The sequence below is a fragment of the Oncorhynchus masou genome, chromosome 15 (genome assembly GCF_036934945.1).
Source record: "Oncorhynchus masou masou isolate Uvic2021 chromosome 15, UVic_Omas_1.1, whole genome shotgun sequence".
NCBI lineage: Eukaryota > Metazoa > Chordata > Actinopteri > Salmoniformes > Salmonidae > Oncorhynchus > Oncorhynchus masou.
This window is the reverse complement of record NC_088226.1, coordinates 52,230,459-52,251,332: the sequence shown is the minus strand read 5'-3', so window position 1 is coordinate 52,251,332 and position 20,874 is coordinate 52,230,459. Positions and strand designations below refer to the sequence as shown.

General features: G+C 41.1%; 2 protein-coding genes and 1 pseudogene across 4 annotated transcripts in view; 2 read left to right on the top strand and 1 right to left on the bottom strand.

Annotated features, from left to right (window-relative positions):
- The first annotated feature begins 427 nt into the window (after window positions 1–427).
- Window positions 428–11,148, top strand: LOC135556426 (retinal Mueller cells isomerohydrolase). The gene is made up of 14 exons (XM_064989631.1): window positions 428–569; window positions 868–950; window positions 1,078–1,228; window positions 2,621–2,728; window positions 2,850–2,991; window positions 3,085–3,232; window positions 3,331–3,412; window positions 3,505–3,637; window positions 3,781–3,920; window positions 4,008–4,137; window positions 4,252–4,366; window positions 4,519–4,613; window positions 4,732–4,843; window positions 7,120–11,148. The coding sequence occupies exons 1-14, from the start codon at window positions 559–561 to the stop codon at window positions 7,266–7,268; spliced, it is 1,599 nt and encodes a 532-aa protein (XP_064845703.1). The 5' UTR covers window positions 428–558; the 3' UTR covers window positions 7,269–11,148.
- A 3,213-nt stretch (window positions 11,149–14,361) lies between these two features.
- LOC135556876 (methylcrotonoyl-CoA carboxylase beta chain, mitochondrial-like) lies at window positions 14,362–16,461 on the bottom strand (annotated as a pseudogene).
- A 4,210-nt stretch (window positions 16,462–20,671) lies between these two features.
- LOC135556425 (formin-binding protein 1-like) overlaps window positions 20,672–20,874 on the top strand; it is a 79,227-nt gene continuing 79,024 nt past the window's right edge. For 2 of the 3 annotated variants that reach the window (XM_064989629.1, XM_064989628.1), the window contains exon 1: window positions 20,676–20,844. In XM_064989629.1, coding sequence (XP_064845701.1) covers window positions 20,821–20,844 — 24 coding nt within the window. In that variant the 5' untranslated portion in view covers window positions 20,676–20,820. Of the gene's footprint in view, window positions 20,845–20,874 lie in introns of all 3 variants that reach the window. The other variant, XM_064989630.1, reaches the window with a different exon arrangement.

Genomic DNA, 20,874 nt, shown 5'->3' with positions numbered 1-20,874 from the left:
AAGTCTGACCAACTGACCGCTTCATTCATCTAGATCAGGATGAAGAAAAGGAAGACGGCGTTAATCATACTCATAACACCCTCCGTGTGGGTGCCTACAGAGAATATTGATTAAATATAAACTTGTTTTCATCTGGAATCCATCAAATTAGTTAACTAGAGTAGGAACATCTTTCTCTGACAAAACGGGTAGGACACATATTTGAAACCAAAGATATTGCATAATGAACTGCATTTCTTTCCTTCAATGAAGTGTTTGTTGTTTAGCCCCTTTTGTAACCTTTTGGGGCTTTCAGGTGAGCAAATGTGGTTCTGGTCTTAATTAGGCTGAGAAATTCCTTGAAGGGGTAGAATTGTGTGGTGGCGGTGGGCTAAACTTCACTGGAAACTGAATGGTCTGGACACAAAGGAACTTTTGTTTCAGAGACCTCTGGTTTGGGGGTAGATTCTCAGACTCCCGGCGCTCTGCATGGGAATGGAACTGTCTATAAAGGCTGCTGCTCACTCTGCATTTCAGACTGGGCTTCCTGCACACAAGCTGTTGATTCTCTAAAGGAAAATGGTTAGTCGGTGAGTAACTCCTTTTTAAAAAATTTCCTTCACTTCGCATAACTTTCCAATACAAGAATATAGTAAGTTGGTGAGTAAGCAAACTTTCTGCAGACTTTCCGCGCTGCGTAACTGACAGGAGTATGTAAATTGTTGATTAACTGTGTTGTGATAGTTTTTGGTTTTGATGAAGTTAAACTTCACATTTGGGGCAGAATGAGGTACCTCATTTAGATTTTTAGGTTAGGCCAGAAAAGTCAGATCACCAGCCTATGCTTTTGTGAATGGATGTTTATTTACACTTTTGTTTCATTTTCAGAATTCAGCATCCGGCTGGTGGGTACAAGAAAATATTTGAGACGTGTGGAGAATTGAATGAACCTATTCCTGCTATCGTTGTAGGTAGGTGAGGAACAGGTCTTAGACTCCACTCCCCTTTGGTTTACAAGCAAGAAGGTTGGTGTTATATCATGGCTGAGTGAGGATTGAACACGACAGGGTAACATGGATAATTTCATGCTGTGTTCAGGTGTGATTCCAGAATGGCTGAGTGGCAGTCTATTGCGTCTGGGACCCGGCCTGTTCGAGGTGGGGGCTGAACCTTTCTACCACCTTTTTGATGGCCAGGCCCTCATGCACAAGTTTGACCTAAAGAATGGCCATGTGACCTACTATCGGAAGTAAGCCCCTGCGTGTTAACTTCAGTGATGATGCATAACACGTTTACATACTGACGGTGGTGAAATCTATATTATGTGGAGGGGGGCATGCAATAATTTTACAGTAACACACTGGTAGTAATTGTGGAGTTTTGTGAAATGTTCCCCTCGGCCAATAAATGTGACTGGAATGTTTGGGGCAACCTCAGCGTGGGCTGTTTCTAATTAAAACAGTGACTAAAGCACAGAGACCTGCTTTCAAAGGCTTCTGAAAGCTAAAACAGAAGTGGGCCTATCAATTCCCAATCTGTATGTTCCAAGCTACATGTTAATTGTTTTTAATATTCAATGCAGCTGTTTTTTTTTTTTTTGGATCTCTATCAAATAATTGCTAGTAAACAATTCAGTACCGTAGTGTGTTTTTTTTTTTTTTTTACTGTTTAAATTGAAAAGGTAATTTCTCATGCAAGAATTTTGTTAGGACTGTCTGGGAGTGGTCTGCGTGCAGGACCTAATTGGACGAGCCTAATGAGGGAGAGACCGTATGCATCCTGAAAACTAACGGTTATTGGCCGAGATTTAAGTCTTTCTTGGTCAATTAACTTCTACCACCTGGTGATGTCGCCAGGCAGGCCAAAACTCCATCTCTCCAAAACAGGCTGAAATTCCAAGTTTTTCGTTTTTTCTTTTCCTTCTTCCCCACCACCTACTCTTACACTAACAGGGTATTGTCATTTTCACAGTATTATTTCAACTTCAGAGTCGATGTCCGCGCACCCGTGCAAATCTAATTGGCATAATAAAAAATACCCATAAGTCAGTTTTAGCTGGAGCTATATACTTTTTTGCACTGGATGCGTCTCAATCCACCGCATCCGCCAGTCGCACTTCCGCATCTGCGGTGAAAGGTGACCGAGCTAGAGCGGAGTTTGTCAGACCATAAGACATCCCAAAATGAGTCGTCTTACAAAATCGTCTGTAGTGTACGCAAATGGGACTCTCACAAACGATGGTGTTTTGCTTTATGACCCCCACAACCATCTTGGGACTTGTCTGAAGTGGGTACAGCTGATCTGACAACTTCTGTCTGGAGTGTCCGAACAGTTTATGCTACGTGTCATACATGTTGTTTTGCTCTAGGATGCTCACAGGACTCGTCTGAAGGTCCCCCGGCACCAGTTGTGGGGAAAAAAATAATGGAAGTACAGTGTATATATGGAGACTGTTTAGTGCCAAAAATAAGGCACTAAATGTAAAAAAAAAAAAAAAAAAAAAGTCCTGATCTTAAATTTTTGGGGGGACTGTTCCATGTAGTGAAACTGTTATTCAATGTGTTTGGATGGGCTAATAAGGCAGTAAGGCCAAAAATGACAGGGCTTAGACTGTTAAGTTAACCCTTATGTTCCTCTGTAGATTTGTCAAAACAGATGCCTATGTGCGAGCCATGACAGAGAAAAGAGTGGTCATCACTGAGTTTGGAACAGCAGCCTACCCAGACCCCTGCAAAAATATATTCTCAAGGTCTGATTTGCTCTAATTTTATGATAAAGTAAAACAATGTCCCCACAATTCAGTTATTAGGCATTACATAAATTATCCATGCTTTCCTCATTTCATGAACCCTTTTCTTCTGTCTTTGTAGGTTTTTCACCTACTTCAAAGGGATTGAGGTGACTGATAATTGCTTAGTGAATGTGTACCCCGTCGGTGAGGATTTCTATGCCTGCACAGAAACCAACTACATCACCAAAGTGGACCCAGACACACTGGAGACTCTGAAAAAGGTATGTGCTGCTCACCCTGGCTAACATCAGATAGATTGAACATAAGAACTGTCGTACGTCACAAAGGAGAAGTCTCACAAACTGTTTCTCCAGGTGGACCTGTGCGATTACCTCTCGGTCAATGGGGTGACGGCTCATCCACACATTGAAAGTGATGGAACGGTGTACAACCTTGGGAACTGTTTTGGGAAGAACATGTCATTGGCCTACAACATTGTAAAAATTCCTCCCACACAGAAAGGTTAGTTCTGCATATAGCATTGAGACTATTTTTCTTGAAGTGAAATGTCCCTAAATTAAGTGCATTGGGTCTCATCTTTTTCTGATGCTTGTTTTCAGACAAGTCAGATCCCATTGCAAAGTCCAAGGTTCTTGTGCAGATACCCAGCAGTGAGAGATTCAAGCCCTCGTATGTTCATAGGTTAGTGACATTGTTGATTGAGTTCACATTCTATATTGGAACAGTTGTGCTTATTACATTTATTTCAATGCTTTTTCTGTGTCGTCCATCAGCTTTGGAATGACAGAAAACTACTTTGTCTTTGTTGAGACTCCAATAAAGATCAACCTTCTAAAATTCTTGACTGCTTGGAGCATCTGGGGCACAAATTACATGGATTGCTTTGAGTCAAACGAAACCATGGGTGTAAGTAAACTTGTAGACCACTATATTCTCTAACTGTATACAAAGCCTGTTAGCGTTTCACTGTTGATTAATATAGTGCCAATATATCAATCTCACTATTACAAATATCTTCATCACCAGATAATAGTATTTTTCTTATATAGACATGGTTCCATCTGGCTATGAAGGACCCAGCTAAATACATAGAGCATAAATTCAGGACCTCTGCCTTCAATCTCTTCCATCACATCAACAGCTATGAGGACGATGGCTTCATCGTTGTTGATCTGTGCACTTGGAAAGGGTAGGTAATTGACCAGTTGTTGTAATGACTTGAGAATAATAAGTACCAGACACTTATCCAGTGCCCCTTTCTTTTGTTTGGTTTCAGTCATGAGTTTGTCTACAACTACCTATATCTGGCCAACCTGCGGGAGAACTGGGAGGAAGTGAAGAAAGCTGCTATGAGGGCACCTCAACCGGAGGTCCGGCGATACGTTCTGCCCATAGACGTCCACAGAGTAAGCTTTGTGCACTTATTCTTGTCATTTCTGAAAGAAGTAGTAATCACTGCTTTGATATCAGCTCAGGATAGAGGACTATATCAGTGAAGTCTTTCCCTTTTGTACTTGCAGGAGAAACAGGGAAAGAATCTGATATCCCTTCCGTACACCACAGCCACTGCAGTGATGCGCAGTGATGGAACCATCTGGCTGGAGCCTGAGGTTCTGTTTTCTGGACCACGACAAGGTAACCCACACACAGCGTGTTTCATTACACTTTGATGGTTCCCCTATTCTTATACCATCTGATGCCACTAACTATCTGTTCTTTCATATCATCAGTCGTAAGATTTTCCTTATTCGGTACAATCAGTCATTGAAAATCCATTATCACTGCAGCATTCGAGTTCCCTCAGATCAACTACAGTAAGTTCTCTGGGAAGAACTACAGCTATGCCTATGGACTGGGTCTGAACCACTTCATCCCTGACAGGGTAAGAATAGCACACAGACGATAACTAGTTGTACATTATCCAACTCTGATTAGGTTTATGATTAAACTAACCTGCTGATAGTCATTCAGGGAGTGAGTTTGATTCTGTCCTGCTCCAGATTTGCAAACTGAACGTGAAGACCAAGGAGACGTGGGTGTGGCAGGAGCCAGACTCGTACCCCTCAGAACCCATCTTTGTGCAGACCCCAGACTCTGTGGAGGAAGATGACGGTAAACAGAAGGGTTTTAGGCGATTCTATTGTATCACAATCTGTTGTCTAACATTTCAACTGGATCAGATGGCATGAATTACCATACCTAAGCAGTGTTAGGTTCTAAATAACAGGATAAAAACTGCCGGACAACTATAAAAGCTCAAACCAAGTTTATTCACCCAATGTGTCAGGCAGCTGAACAGACAGACATGTTCCCACCAGCACAAGTGTGTGTGTGTATAAACATTTGAAGTCGGAAGTTTACATACACCTTAGCCAAATACATTTAAACTCAGTTTTCACAATTCCTGGCATTTAATCCTAGTAAAAACTCCCCATATTAGGTCAGTTAGAATCACCACTTTATTTTAAGAATGTGAAATGTCAGAATAATAGTAGAGTATTATTTCTTTCATCACATTCCCAGTGGCTCAAAAGTTTACATAAACACTCAATTAGTATTTGGTAGCATTGCATAAACAATTTAAACTTGGGTCAAATGTTTTGGGTAGCCTTCCACAAGCTTCCAACAATAAGTTGGGTGAATTTTGGCCCATTCTACCTGACAGAGCTGGTGTAACTGAGTCAGGTTTTCTAGGCCTCCTTGCTCGCACACGCTTTTTCAGTTCTGCCCGCACATTTTCTGTAGGATTGAGGTCAGGGCTTTCTGATGGCCACTCCAATACCTTGACTTTGTTGTCCTTAAGCCACTTTGCCACAATTGTGGAAGTATGCTTGGGGTCAATGTCCATTTGGAAGACCCATTTGCGACCGAGCTTCAACTTCCTGACTGATGTCTTGAGATGTTGCTTCAATATATCCACAATTTTACTTCCTCATAATGCCATCTATTTTGTGATGTGCACCAGTCCCTCCTGCAGCACAGTAAACCCACAACATGATGCTTCCACCCCCGTGCTTCACGGTTGGGTTGGTGTTCTTCGGCTTGCAAGCCTCCCCCTTTTTCCTCCAAACATAACGATGGTCATTATGGCCAAACAGTTCTATTTTTGTTTCATCAGACCAGAGGACATTTCTCCAAAAAGTACAATCTTTGTCCCCATGTGCAGTTGCAAACCGTAGTCTGGCTTCTTTATGGCAGTTTTGGAGCAGTGTCTTCTTCCTTCCTGAGCGGCCAGGTTGTCGATATAGGACTTGTTTTACTGTGGATATAGATACTTTTGTACCCGTTTCCTCCAGCATCTTCACAAGGTCCTTTGCTGTTCTGGGATTGATTTGAACTTTACTCAGCAAAGTACGTTCATCTCTAGGAGACAGAACGCGTCTCCTTCCTGAGCGGTATGATGGCTGCGTGGTCTCATGGTGTTTATACTTGCGTACTTTTGTTTGTACAGATGAACGTGGTACCTTCAGGTGTTTGGAAATTGCTCTCAAGGATGAACCAGACTTGTGATGGTCTACAATGGTTTTTCTAAGGTCTTGGCTGATTTCTTTTGATTGTCCCATGATGTCAAGCAAAGAGGCACTGAGTTTGAAGGTAGGCCTTGAAATACATCCACAGGTACATCTCCAATTGACTCAAATGATGTCAATTAGCCTATCAGAAGCTTATAAAGCCTTGACATCATTTTCTGGAATTCTCCAAGCTGTTGAAAGGCACAGTCAACTTGGTGTATGTAAACTTCTGACCCACTGGAATTGTGATGCAGTGAAATAATCTGTCTGTAAACAATTGTTGGAAAATTTACTTGTCAAGCACAAAGTAGATGTCCTAACCGACTTGCCAAAACTATAGTTAACAAGAAATATGTGGAGCGGTTGAAAAACAAGTTTTAATGACTCCAACCTAAGTGTATGTAAACTTCCGACTTCAACTGTATATGTGTATCTATCTCCAGCCCACAATATGGGTGAAGTCTCCTCCTTCCCACTAAATATTACACATTTATTGCTAGGCAGGAAGTTAAGTGATGTGGGTAATAAACTGTTCCTTCTCGCTTAATGGGACCTGAACTGAACTCGGCCCCCATTCCTCACTAATCCACAGCTCTCCACCCTTATCAGTGACCGCAACCATATACGTTCCTCCTACAGATAACCATTAACTTCTGTTTTAGAAACCAGACTGTGGCCCTTCTCCTTTCCATAGGATACCTGATGATTTAACCGTATTTCAAGTTTATAAGTCAGAACCCATCAGTAGGATTCACCTTAGTGTGACGTAAAATGCTGACATACCGGTAGTATACAACTTGAAATACAAATGTAGGTATGCCTCTCTCGCACACTTCTGGTTTTGTGGTTATGATACTGCTCTTTTCCTCCTGCTAGGGGTGTTGTTGAGCATTGTGGTGAACCCTGGAGCAGAACAGAGGCCAGGGTACCTCCTCATCCTCAAAGCCAGAGATCTGACAGAGATTGCACGGGCTGAGGTGGAGGTTATCATCCCTGTCACCTTCCATGGAATGTACAAGCCTTAGGACCACTTTCTCAACACATCTACAGAACAATCATAATACAAAAACTGTTGGATTATACTTTACACAAGACATCTAGTTACAGTGCATTCGGAAATTATTCAGACATCTTCCCTTTTTCCACATTTTGTTAGCGTTACAGCCTTATTCTAAAATTGATTAAATAAAAATAGTTCAGCAATCTACACACAATACCCCATAATGACCAAGTGACATTATATTTTAGACATTATTGCAAATGTATTTATCAAAATACAAATACCTTATTTACATAAATATTTAAACATTTTGCTATGATTTTAAATTGAGCTCCGGTGCATCCTGTTTCCATTTATCATCCTTTAGATGTTTCTGCAACTTGATTGGAGTCCACCTTTGGTAAATTCAATTGATTGGCCATGATTTGGAAAGGCACACACCTGTCTACACAAGTTTCCACAGTTGACGGTTCTTGTCAGAGCAAAAACTAAGCCAGGAGATTGAAGGAATTGTTCGGAGAGCTCCGAGACAGGAATGTTGAGGCACAGATCTGGGGAAGGGTACCAAAAACTGTCTGCAGCATTGAAGGTCACCAAGAACACAGTGGCCTCCATCATTCTTTAATGGAAGAAGTTTCGAACCACCAAGACTCTTCCTAGAGCTGGCTGCCCGGCCAAACGGATTAATCGGGGGAGAAGGGCCTTGGTCAGGAAGGTGACCAAGAACCCGATGGTCACTTGGACAGAGCTCTAAAGTTCCTCTGTGGCGATGGGAGAACCTTCCAGAAGGACAAACATCTCTGCATCACACAACCAATCAGGCCTTTATGGTAGAGTGGCCAGAAGGAAGCCACTCCTCAGTAAAAGGCACATGACAGCCCACTTGGAGTTTGCCAAAAGGCACTTAAAGTACTCTCAGACCATGAGAAACAATATTCTCTGGTCTGATGAAACCGAGATTGAACTCTTAGGCCTGAATGCCAAGCATCACATCTGGAGGAAACCTGACACCATCCCTACGATGAAGCGGGATAGCAGCATGATGTGGGTATGTTTTTCAGCAGCAGGGACTGGGAGACTAGTCAGGATCGAGGCAAAGTACAGAGATCCTTGATGAAGTCCTGTTGCGCTCTGGAGCAGGTTAACAACCTTAAGCACACAATCAAGACAATGCAGGAGTGGTTTCGGGGTGTCTCTGAATGTCCTTGAGTGGCCCAACCTGAGCCCGGACTTATCATATCAAACATCTTTGGAGACCTGATAATAGCTATGCAGCAACGCTCCCCATCCAATCTGACAGAGCTTGAGAGGGTCGGCAGAGAAGATTGGGAGAAACTTCCCAAATACAGGTGTGCCAAGCTTGTAGCGTTATGCCAAGACTCAAGGCTGTAATCGCTGCCAAATGTGCTTCAACAAAGTACTGAGGAAAGGGTCTGACTACTTAGGTAAATGTGATATTTCAGTTTTAAAAAATTGCAACATTGTCTACAACCCGGTTTTTGCTTTGTCATTATGGGGTCTTAGGTTATAATTCTCAGAGTAAATAACTCAAGGACACTAGAGAAGCTTAGCCAAGTTGAATTCTTCCCAAAGGGTCGTTACAGCTGTAATTCAGACTCAGATATGGCTTCCTCGTGGTGGTATTCATACCCCACTTTGGGTGGAGTCTCCTCCTTATCGCTAAAAATTGCATCATTCTTGCTAAGCAGGGAACTAAGTGATATGAGCCTTCAACGGTTTCTCCCTTTATCAGTACTGTCACATGCGATTGTTTTCCCTGCACTCAGCCCCTCCCAAGCTTCATCATGGCACCCCTCATTTCTCTTTCGTAGCTAATGTTCTTATACTTCTGAGTATAACAATGTTCCAAGTTTAGCCCCGAATCCAAAAGGGGTATTGAGCGTAGATTGAGGTGGAAAAAAAAACATTAATCCAATTTAGAATAAGGTTGTAACTTAACATTGTGGAAAAAGTCAAGGGGTCTGAATACTTTTCAAATGCACTATCATTTGAGTATCTATTTGTTGAGGCATCGCTGGTGTTGCCTATGGAATGTACTGTTTGATCATGTAGCCTGTTCATTTGCTTAGTCCACATAGTAATGTAAACTCCGGAAAAAAATAAATGTTCCTTTTTCAGGATCCTGTCTTTCAAAGAGAATTCATTAAAATCCAAATAACTTCACAGATCTTCATTGTAAAGGGTTTAAACACTGTTTCCTATGCTTGTTCAATGAACCATAAACAATTAGTGAACATGCACTTGTGGAACGGTCGTTAAGACACTAACAGCTTACAGACGGTAGGCAATTAAGGTCAGTGATGAAAACTTAGGACACTAAAGAGGCCTTTCTACGGACTCTGTAAAAACACCAAAAGAAAGATTCCCAGGATCCCTACTCATCTGCGTGAATGTGCCTTAGGCATGCTGCAAGGAGGCATGAGGACTGCAGATGTGGCCAGGGCAATAAATTGAAATGTCCGTACTGTGAAACGCCTAAGACGGCACTACAGGGAGACGGGACGGACAGCTAATCGTCCTCGCAGTGGCAGACCACGTGTAACAACACCTGCACAGGATCGGTACATCCGAACATCACACCTGCGAGACAGGTACAGGATGGCAACAACAACTGTCCGAATTAAACCAGGAATGCACAACCCCTCCATCAGTGCTCAGACTTTCCTCAATAGGCTGTGAGAGGCTGGACTGGGCTTGTAGGCCTGTTGTAAGGCAGGTCCTCATCACCGGCAACAACGTCGCCTATGGGCACAAACCCACCGTCGCTGGACCAGACAGGACTGGCAAAAAAGTGCTCTTCACTGATGAGTCGCGGTTTTGTCTCACCAGGTGTGATGGTCGGATTCGCGTTTTTCGTCGAAGGAATAAGCGTTTCACCGAGGCCTGTACTCTGGAGTGGGATGGAGGTGGAGGGTCCATCATGGTCTGGGGCGGTGTCACAGCATCATCGAACTGAGCTTGTTACCATTGCAGGCAATCTCAACGCTGTGCGTTACAGAGAAGACATCCTCCTCCCTCATGTGGTACCCTTCCTGCAGGCTTATCCTGACATGACCCTCTAGCATGACAATGCCAACAGACCTACTGCTCATTCGGTGTGTGATTTCCTGCAAGACAGGAATGTCAGTGTTTTGCCAATGCCAGCAAAGAGCCCGGATCTCAATTCCATTGAGCATGTCTGGGACTTGTTGGATTGGAGGCTGAGGACTAGGGCCATTTCCCCCGCAGAAATGTCCGGGAACTTGCAGGTGCCTCGGTGGAAGAGTGGTGTAACATCTCAGAGCAAGAACTGGCAAATATGGTGCAGTCCATGAGGAGATGCACTGCAGTACTTAATGCAGCTGGTGGCCACACAAGATACTGACTAACTTTTGATTTTGACACCCCCTTTGTTCATGGACACATTATTACAGATTATTGTTCAGTTTGTCGGTTGTTGAATCTTATGTTCATATAAATATTTACACATGATAAGTTTGCTGAAAATAAACGCAGTTGACAGTGAGAGGACGTTTCTTTTTTTGCCAAGTTTGTCTTAACCTTGACCCTGAAACTGTGTTGCATAATGAGGCCTAGTGCTCATTAGCTATAATGGAACCATGTTCCAATATGTCTGCACCGCATAGTGAGAATTTACACCAGACTTATTTTAGATTTCTATGGTACATGTTTCAACTTGTATGTACAAATGTATTCAGCTAATTTTATACAAATAAACAAAATTGCATTGATACTGTTATTACATTACAAATCTCAAGAAAAACATTTGTGTGATGGTACACATTGTTTAGCAAATTAGTCCCTCTGTAAAGGTGTTTTGTCAAATTATAGATTTAACATTATACTTCTGCTAAAGGTAATTGTTTAAAATAAAAAACTAGTGAGTCAACTTCAGACAGAGTAATAGCGTACTTAATTTGTCTTTGGAGAGCTGGTATTCCTGTTTGATTTTCAGGCAATTACTCAACCTGATGAGAATGAAGAAAAATATTGAATGGGCATGTGTAAACTGATTTCCACTCAAAGGATTTGCAACTCTATTTTTTTCGTTAACCTACCAAGTGGCATTCAATAATCCTGCATCTTTAATGGCAAATAAACTATGCCATTATTTAATAGTTTTGGTTTTTCCAAGGAAAACCTCAACAGCTGCTTCCAGTCAGTGAGGATCAGCCAATACTCTGTCAACCTATATAAGTGTCAGGTATGATTCTCAAAGATTTACCTTCCCTGTGTCCTGGGGAAGAATCACTCCATCCCAGAGTCTGCCAGACGAAGAACGCAGAGCTCTCCTTTAACCTAAAAGGATAAACACTCCTGGTAGCCCTTTACACTCGCAACATTATACGGGTTGAAAATGGCAGATTTGGACACCGATAAGCACCTAAATTGGAACGCAGTGGCTGCAAAGTAACATACTACAAATGACTTCAGAGTTCTGGCTCTGCGCTTTGCAGCGCTGTATGGGTTTTGACTGACCGCTGTTCTGAACTTGAACACTGCATGTGACAAGAAGTTTGCAAGTGTTTGGTTTCCTGCGGGAATTGCTGTAAATTACGAGGACTGTGTATTTTGAAAGGATGAGGATTATAATAAATACTGCTTTGTCATACAAACAAGCCAAACCCCTGTGAATCCGAACGCGCACTTCACATTTCCATATAAAACCAATGCTATATACAGTGTCAACGTTTATGATCACTATGTTTGATGTACAGTTACTAGATGACATAGGCTCATTCTGTTGAGGACAAACCAATGCTATATTTGTTGCATTGTGAAGAAAATTTGCCGTGGACCAAGCATCTGAATGCACACGACTCCATTCTATGCGCACCAAAATGATCCGTTTCTTTGTGAAAGCCTAACACTGTAAGATATATTTTATAATTTAGCTAGTCATGTTGGCAATAGTACAAGCTTTGATAGTACACGCTTTCATGTGGGCTTTATGCCCACATTAATCAGATTGAAATTTATAATGGACTGTTTTTGGATTGCGTAAACAACAGTAATTGTGCAAAGATGGAGATTCCCCAATGGCACAGCTAGGAGAGCTAAAAAAAAACAAAGTTGAAGACTTCTTTTGAGTCATAAAAGTGCCTTGAAATTACTTAGGAACCGTGCACATATTGGGGAGGTGTGTGGCCACTTGGAGACACCAGTTAGCCTCTCACTCAAACCCTTGTAATTTGGGGGTTTTATGTTGCGCCAACCCCACATTTTACAAGAATATTCTTATGTTACCGAATGTATCCAGAGTATTTTTAGATTTTGCGATCAACAAATGTGAAAAGTACAGTAAATGTAAAATGCACATAAATTCAACAGTGTGATGTTTGGATTATGTCAGGTGATCTGTTGTGTCCTCACCTATCCTCTAATAATTTCCCCATAATCTCCAAACGGTTCCCTTTTAATTGCTACCATGGTTATGTGTATGCTTTCCATATTTCTTTCCATATTTTTGCTTTCCGTATTTCTTCCTGAAACACACGAGATAAAGAAAACCACACACAAAAGACAGGGACCAATTTAGTTAGTATTTTCAATATATAAAGGAATTGATGTGTAGGCACAAGGCAGATTTTCATAGTGACTACTACTGGCAATATTGGACAAACCATAGCATAACTGTCAGGGCCATGGCGACAGTGATTTTTGGAACAGAGACCATGCCACAGCAGACGTCATGGAACCCTGGGCCTTTAGTCTGTTGGTCTCTGCCTACAGGAGAGAAAGGATAAATACTCACAGATCTGTTCCTTGACTAACACCAGCCAACCTTTTTAAGACACTGACATGAAATTCTACAGCCATGTTTAAGAATGAGTGTGAGAACTGGGCGCATAAGTGTCTGCTAAATGACACATGTAAAATAACAGCTAATGAAACATTCTGATGACATGACGTTTTGAATTCAAGGCCTGATTCTAATCATAGTGCTATATAACAGAGCTGGCTGAGTTCCACAGGAATGTCTGTGTGTTTACAAAGGCATGTTGAGATGCCTCACTGTGCTCCTCTTCACCAGTTTTTGTGCTTCATAACAAAGTGTTGTTTTATTCTGTGGTGAATGCTCAGGGTGGCCTCCAGTGCCACACCTGGGTTTAGAAAAGGGTCCACTCTGGCGTTGGAACGGTGTTCTGTAAGAATATCAGGGGGATGTCTCGCTGGTCACACAGCTAGACAGAGTGGCTGCCTTTCAATGATGCATTCTGCGTTAGCTCCCCATTACTCACCACATTGCCAACCTGATGCCTGAAGAAAAACATTCAAATCAGGCAATTACACTTGAATAAAATGTATTGCCTTTATAATTTTTTTGTACTTTAAGTGGAGTTCTTAAGAATGAAAAACTAAAGTAAACTTTCTGTCAAGATTTATTAAGGTTTTCAACAAGTCATTTCTGGTATCCTGACCGACTGTTTAAGCACCATCACCTGATCAAGATTGCAATACCCTCTGCATCTAGAATATTCCACTGCCATGGCAATGTGCCGCTCTCAGAGAAGCTCTTTGTAAAAACAGAAGAGCTGAAGAGACTTATTTTCCTTGTGTTCTCCATTCTCATTCAAAAAGATTGCCCATCTTAATCTGGTTCTTGTTTTGGTAGGGAAAGATATGATTGGTCAGAACACACCAAACTGATTTGCAAATTAACAGGGTTAAACTTTGGGCAGCAGGTAGCCTAGTGGTTAGATAGTTGGGCCAGTAACTGAAAGGTTGCTAGATTGAATCCCTGAGCTGACAAGGTAAAAATCTGTGGTTCTGAACAAGACACTGTTCCTAGGCCGTCATTGTAAATATGAATTTGTTCTTAACTGACTTGTCTAGTTAAATAAAGGTTAAACAAAAAAATACTTTATTGTCCTGATGCTCTTTTGTTGAACATTCTGCTTAAAACATGTGTCAGGTAATTAATATTTTATTTGAACATATGTCATTTAAGAGGTTCCAATATGAATGTACTTTATGAAGCAATGAAAGACTGCATGAAAATAGAATGAAGTTAGTTGTAAAAGTCTGACCTTTAAGAAAAAGATGGCATCTTGTAGGAGGATAGGTAAATGCTTCAAAACTAAACTGTCACACAATCAACAGCATCCTCCTTGGTCTTTAGCAGGGAAGATCTCAGACTGCAGATGAAATTATTTGATCAGTAGTATTAGTGTTCTGTTGTATCTTTATGTGAGTCATTCATTAGTTGTATTGGTCTCAGTGATTCTAGTTCACACCTGAAGAGGAGGGAATGCACCTCCACTCTCCAACAAGTAGACATGGGCAGCTGGTTCTGGATGGCCACATCCTGGGCTCTGAGCTGCTTCTTGACAGTTATGGGGGTAGGCTGTACCACCACTCAGTGACATCATTAGCAATAAACACATACCACAGTCCGTTGAATTGACCTATGCCTGCAACAGAGAAGAGTGCACCAAGTCATTATGATGATTATAACACCTATTCTTATTTATACATACTTCATTATTACAATGCACTGGACCAAGACATTTCCCTTGCTGCCAAATTTGAGGTTGGATATTTAGATGAGTGACAGGCATGCATTAAGAGCATCCATCACTGACAGAGCAGAGCACCCTCTCTACTTGTTACTCAGCCTGCTGAGGGGATGTCTCCATAGGGCAGGCTCATTCCAGCGAAGGGAGACCGCTCAAGTTAGTATCCATTGTCTAACAGCATGCGTAGACGGTCCGTAACCAACATCTTTTTGTTTCTCTGGGTGTGCCTCTTTACTGCATTCTCTCCACCCACTTCTGTAAGTATTGAAGTATTAAAATATACCTGCAAGGGCCACCATAGTCAGATGGCTGGTACAATACAGCACAAATGGAAAACTAGTGTATACACTGACATTGCTGAGTTATATGGAGTTTCTACCTACCTTTGTTGGCATGACTGGCTGTTTCGTAGGTTAGCCTGGAATCAGTAGAGGCTGGTGGGAGGAGCTATAGGAGGATCGACTCATTGTAATGGATAGAATGGTACAGATGGAATGGAGTCAAACGTGGTTTCCATATGTTTGATACCGTTCCCTTAATTCCATTCCAGTCATTACAATGAGCCAGTCCTCCTATAGCTCCTCCCACCAGCCCCCTCTGCCTGGAATACATCATTGTGAATTGGCTGGAGGGCATCATCTAAAACTGAAGAGGCACTTAGCAATCGCCTTCCGTGCACACTGGTGCTCATCAAGTATGAAGACACTGGCTGCTGTTTAGCTCGGCCTGACAGAATCTGTGCCAAACGTTGCCATAGGTTGCCTGCTGATATGCTTGTGTGTAAACAGCGTTCTGGACACCTGGGCATGCTAGGTGTGAACGGGTCAACGTTCCACAGAGTTGACTTAGATGAGCTATAAATAGGACGTAGTCTGCCTTTGATCCTCAAACCCCTGAAAAGCAATGAATGGATGACATGGTTGTTATAAATCACATTTTATTGGTCACGTACACATATTTAGCAGATGTTATTGCAAGTGTAGCAAAATGCTTGTGTTCCAACAGTGCAGTTGTATCTAATAATTCACAACAATACACACAAATTTAAAAGTAAAAGAATGGAATTAAGAAATATATAAATGTTAGATTGAGCAATGTTGGAGTGGCATTGACTAAAATACAGTAGAATAGAAAACAGTATATACATATGAGATGAGTAAAGCCATATGTAAACATTATTTAAACATTATTAAAGTGACAAGTGTTCCATTATTACAGTGGCCAGTGATAACCGGCTACCACCCAGTTATTCAACCCTGCAGCCTCTAAGGTGCAGGGTTGAATAACCGGGTGGTAGCCGGCTAGTGATGGCTATTTAACAGTCTGATGACCTTGGGATAGAAGCTGTTTTTCAGTCTCCCGGTACCAGCTTTGACCTGATCTCGCTTTCTGGATGATAGCGGGGTGAACAGGCCGTGGCGCGGGTGGTTAATGTCCTTGATGGTCTTTTTGGCCTTCCTGTGACATTGGGTGCTGTAGGTGTCCTGGAGGGCAGGTAGTTTGCCCCTGGTGATGCGTTGGGCAAACCACCCTCAGGAGAGCCCTTTGGTTGTGGGTGGTGCAGTTGCCGTACCAGGCGGTGATACAGCCCGACAGGTTTGTGAGGGTTTTAGGGGCCAAGCCAAATTTCTTCAGCCATCTGAGGATGAAGAGGTGCTGGGGATCATTGGGGATCATTCAATATTCCCTTTCTTTTGTTGTTCAGTGAAATCATCCCATGTGAAGAGTCAACTCATTTAATTAAAGTTCAATTCGTAACTAAATTGCTGTTTTTTTTATATTGGAAGGATTTCATCATTTGCAATTTGTCTACTTATGATAAGGTAAAAGGTTTATGTTTCTGTCTCCATATGATATGGCTAATATATCCATTGCAAAAAAACATCTACATTTAAATGGTATTAATATTAATTTACATGTATTCCCATTAATTCCCACGGAAAGTTTCCACCTCTGAATATTCCCCAAAATGTGCAACCCTAGCAAAAACACAAGGATAACCCTGATAAAAGAGTTTCAAGACAAAGTTTCATACTTCTAATTGTCTTGAAGGATGAAACTACATGAGTTTACATGAGCCTACTGTTATATTACACAAAGACAAACCCAGTTGGTCAGATGATCATCAGTTTTCTCTGGATGATGCAAAGCACACATTGAGCAGTCTTGTTTCGCATTGAAGACTGGAACAAAAAGAGGACCACATTTTTATGCATTGTTGACATATTTAAAGACGCTTTCTGGAACCCATCATTTTAAAGGTTGTGCTTCAAAGACAAAATCTGTCCCTCACAGTTGCATACTACATTGTTCTCTCACTGTCTGTGCTTTGTCCCCTTCCCACACCCTGTAGCAAAGGGTCCCCCAAAGATCGTCTTTCTGCTTTACATGACCTATTGGAGACAAAAGTTTATCTCAAAAACACCTAGTCAACCTTGTTGTAATCTACTGTAAGTCTGAGAATTTCCCTCCTTTTTTCTGTATTTCCTGTTAGCCTAATGCAGAATAAAAATAACACCTCCCCTAATGGCTAAAACAGAAAAACAGAAAGGTTCCATGAGATCACCATGTGGGATTATGGCACAGGATTATGGCACATGAATTACAACAACTACAGTAGGTACATCAAACCTACATCAAAGTACATTATACCTCCCAAAATGTATTTTCCGGTATCAGTATTTCCTTTTTCAGGCTTTTTGTCCTGAGGTTCAACACTTACAGCAAATTGTTTAATACCCCGGGTATACCCAGAAAAAATTCTGGAAAGTCTATAGATACAGTGGTCAGGGATCACTTTATTAGTTACAACCCCCTTTGCATCTGGAACAGTGTGAATTAAAAACAGTTGATGAAACTGGGAAAGGAGTTTTTAAGTCCAGTTGGAGTTTAATTTCAGTAACTGCAAGCTGAGTGTTGGAATGATTAAAAAAACTGTTTTGGAATTTTCCTGAGTTACAAAAGACCATCACAGACTGTGCTGTAATTTTGAACACTCTAAAGTGCAAACAAACGGTAACATAAAACCTGAATACTTATCTGCATGCTTTAATGTCTAGCAAGCCAAGACCACTGGACTTGGTGTATGTAGGAGCAATTTATTTTCGTGAATATGGTGATGAACCTAATAAAGTGGCAACTGAGTGTAGATATCACAAACAACTCCTTTGAGCATTGTCTGTCTGTTATACGTTTGATCAATGGGTAGGCTCACTTGGATATATAGAGTTGAAGGTAAAGACAAAAAGATGAAAGTAAGACATTAAAACACTGGCAGAATTCTTTCATCCATATTCATTCACATAAAACATGTATTTTAAAGTATAAATACCATTCTAAGACCACTGTCTTTCTGAATGTTTTAAAAGGTTTGGAAATAGTTATTTCTGTAAGGAATGTGAATTGAAAGGGATTTGGTAATACCTATGTAGGTGGCGTAGTTTCTACACTGGTATAATTAGAGCGTTGGACTAGTAACCGGAAGGTTGCAAGTTCAAATCCCTGAGCTGACAAGGTACAAATCTGTCGTTCTGCCCCTGAACAGTCAGTTAACCAGCTGTTCCTAGGCCGTCATTGAAAATAAGAATTTGTTCTTAACTGACTTGCCTCGTTAAATAACGGATAATTATAAATAATGGGTATAATGTGTGGTTGTTGCACATCTCCCTGCTGAATTATGTAGAGCTGATTTGGGCCAGTTTATATATTTTTCCATGATCTTTTGTGAAAAACCAAATTTTCAGGTAGGCTTTGTGCTAGCAGTTTAAAAGCGAAAGAGAGCAAATAGCATAGGGACAGCCTGGTTCAAATCCAAGTTTTTAATGGTTAGTGCCAGTAGAATACAGAGGGGTTCATATACAGTTCAGAGGCAAATCATAATGTATGCATTTAGCCCAAAAACCAAACATGTACCGTCTACTTCTTATATTAATGCTTTTTTTGTTATCCACCCTCTGGTATCTTTCAATACCCATGGAAATATATATATACCCTGTATACTGTACGTACACCACTGTTCGAAAGTTTGGGGTCACTTAGAAATGGCCTTGTTTTTGAAAGAAAAGCACATTTTTTTGTCCATTAAAATAACATCAAATTGATCAGAAATACAGAGTAGACACTGTTAATGTTGTAAATGACTATTGTAGCTGGAAATGGCTGTTTTCTAATGGAATATCTACATAGGCGTACAGAGGCCCATTATCAGCAACCATCACTACTGTGTTCCAATGGCACATTGTGTTAGCTAATCCAAGTTGATCATTTTAAAAGGCTAATAGATCATTAGAAAACCCTTTTGCAATTATGTTAGCATAGCTGAGAACTGTTGTCCTGATTAAAAAAGCCATAAAACTGGCCTTCTTTGGACTAGTTGAGAACCTAGAGCATCGGCATTTGTGGGTTCGATTACAGGCTTAAAATGGCCAGAAACAAAGAACTTTCTTTTGAAACTCGTCAGTCTATTCTTGTTCTGAGAAATTAAGGCTATTCTATGCAAGAAATTGCCAAGAAACTGAAGATCTCGTACAACGCTGTGTGCTACTCCCTTCACAGACAGCACAAACTGGCCCTAACCAGAATAGAAAGAGGAGTGGGAGGCCACGGTGCACAACTGAGCAAGAGGACAAGTACATTAGAGTGTCTCGTTTGAGAAACAGACACCTCACAAGTCCTCACCTGGCAGCTTCATTAAATATTACCCGCAAAACACCAGTCTCAACGTCAACAGTGAAGAGGCGACTCCGAGATGCTGGCCTTCTAGGCAGAGTTGCAAAGAAAAAGCCATATCTCAGACTGGCCAATAAAAATAAAAGATTTAGAGGTGCAATGGAACACAGACACTGGACAGAGGAACTCTGCCTAGAAGGCCAGCATCCCGGAGTTGACTCTTCACTGTTGACATAGAGACTGTTATTTTGCGGGTACTATTCAATGAAGCTGCCAGTTGAGGACTTGTGAGGCCTCTGTTTCTCAAACTAGACACTCTAATGTATTTGTCCTCTTGCTCAGTTGTGCACCGGGGCCTCCCACTCTTCTTTCTATTCTGGTTAGAGCCAGTTTGCGCTGTTCTGTGAATGTCTGTTGGATGTCCGAAAGTGTGAATATAAAACCAACTACTAATATTTACAGTAGACAGACATAATATCAGCAATATCACAAATAATTTGGACTGTGTGCAGCAAAGTAGCTACTTACATTGATAGGCATCTTTACATGACTATTTAGCGGCGTAAAATATATTAGACGTGTTTCAAAATAACTCTGTGTATAGGTGTTACACGGTTAATGTCTTGACAGAAACAAAAAGGATCCCTTAATGCGCCTATCTGATTGGCCTATACTCCATACATACCACTAAATGGCGCCATTTGCTAATCAATAAAATAGATTAAGCTTGTTTATCAATCGCAGAGTTTATAGGCGTCGGTGCAAATCATAAAAAAGGTGACATTAGTCCCCTGACGTTGCCCACTAAATGTATATTTATAAATTCATTATATTCAACAGTAAGTTTAATAAATGAAAGGTTAATTACTTATCGTGGATAACTTTTGAGGCCAAATTATTCTAACAAAATCATCAAAGTGATTGTGGTCGATAGCAGCTAATATGAATATTTCAACAAAATTAATGAATTGATGATGCAATTTATTCAGAAAGTCTTCCTCTTCCCACCAATTTTTTTGGAATTTAAAAAATACTGTGCAGAGGATAATGTCATCAGCATAGTTCTAGAATAGCAAATGTAATTATTTTATGTGTTGAATTAAAGTTATATAACTATTTTGTTGATGACTAAATAATAAGGAATAACATGCATGCATTTAACATTTTATTGGCGAACCTGAACCTCCCGGTTCTCTGAATCCTAGATCCCAACTTCCTTCGCAAGAGCTGAATTTAGACAGCTCCTCAGGATGTGAGCAAGGAGTGTATACCACAGACGACAGCAGACGATTGGAAACGCAACATTGGCGAATTTAGCGCGTGGAATACACTGACAATCTGGGGGTTTAGCAACCAGGGGAGTCCACAATGACTTGGGGAACGGAGCTTTGGGTAAGTTTGCTATTGATATAAACCATGTTG

Bases quoted from the DNA above. Each gene is read 5' to 3' on its own strand.
- LOC135556426 (XM_064989631.1), top strand. The intron at 3,413-3,504 runs GTTAGTGACATT...GTCGTCCATCAG, and splicing joins AAGCCCTCGTATGTTCATAG to CTTTGGAATGACAGAAAACT. The intron at 4,367-4,518 runs GTAACCCACACA...TTATCACTGCAG, and splicing joins GTTTTCTGGACCACGACAAG to CATTCGAGTTCCCTCAGATC.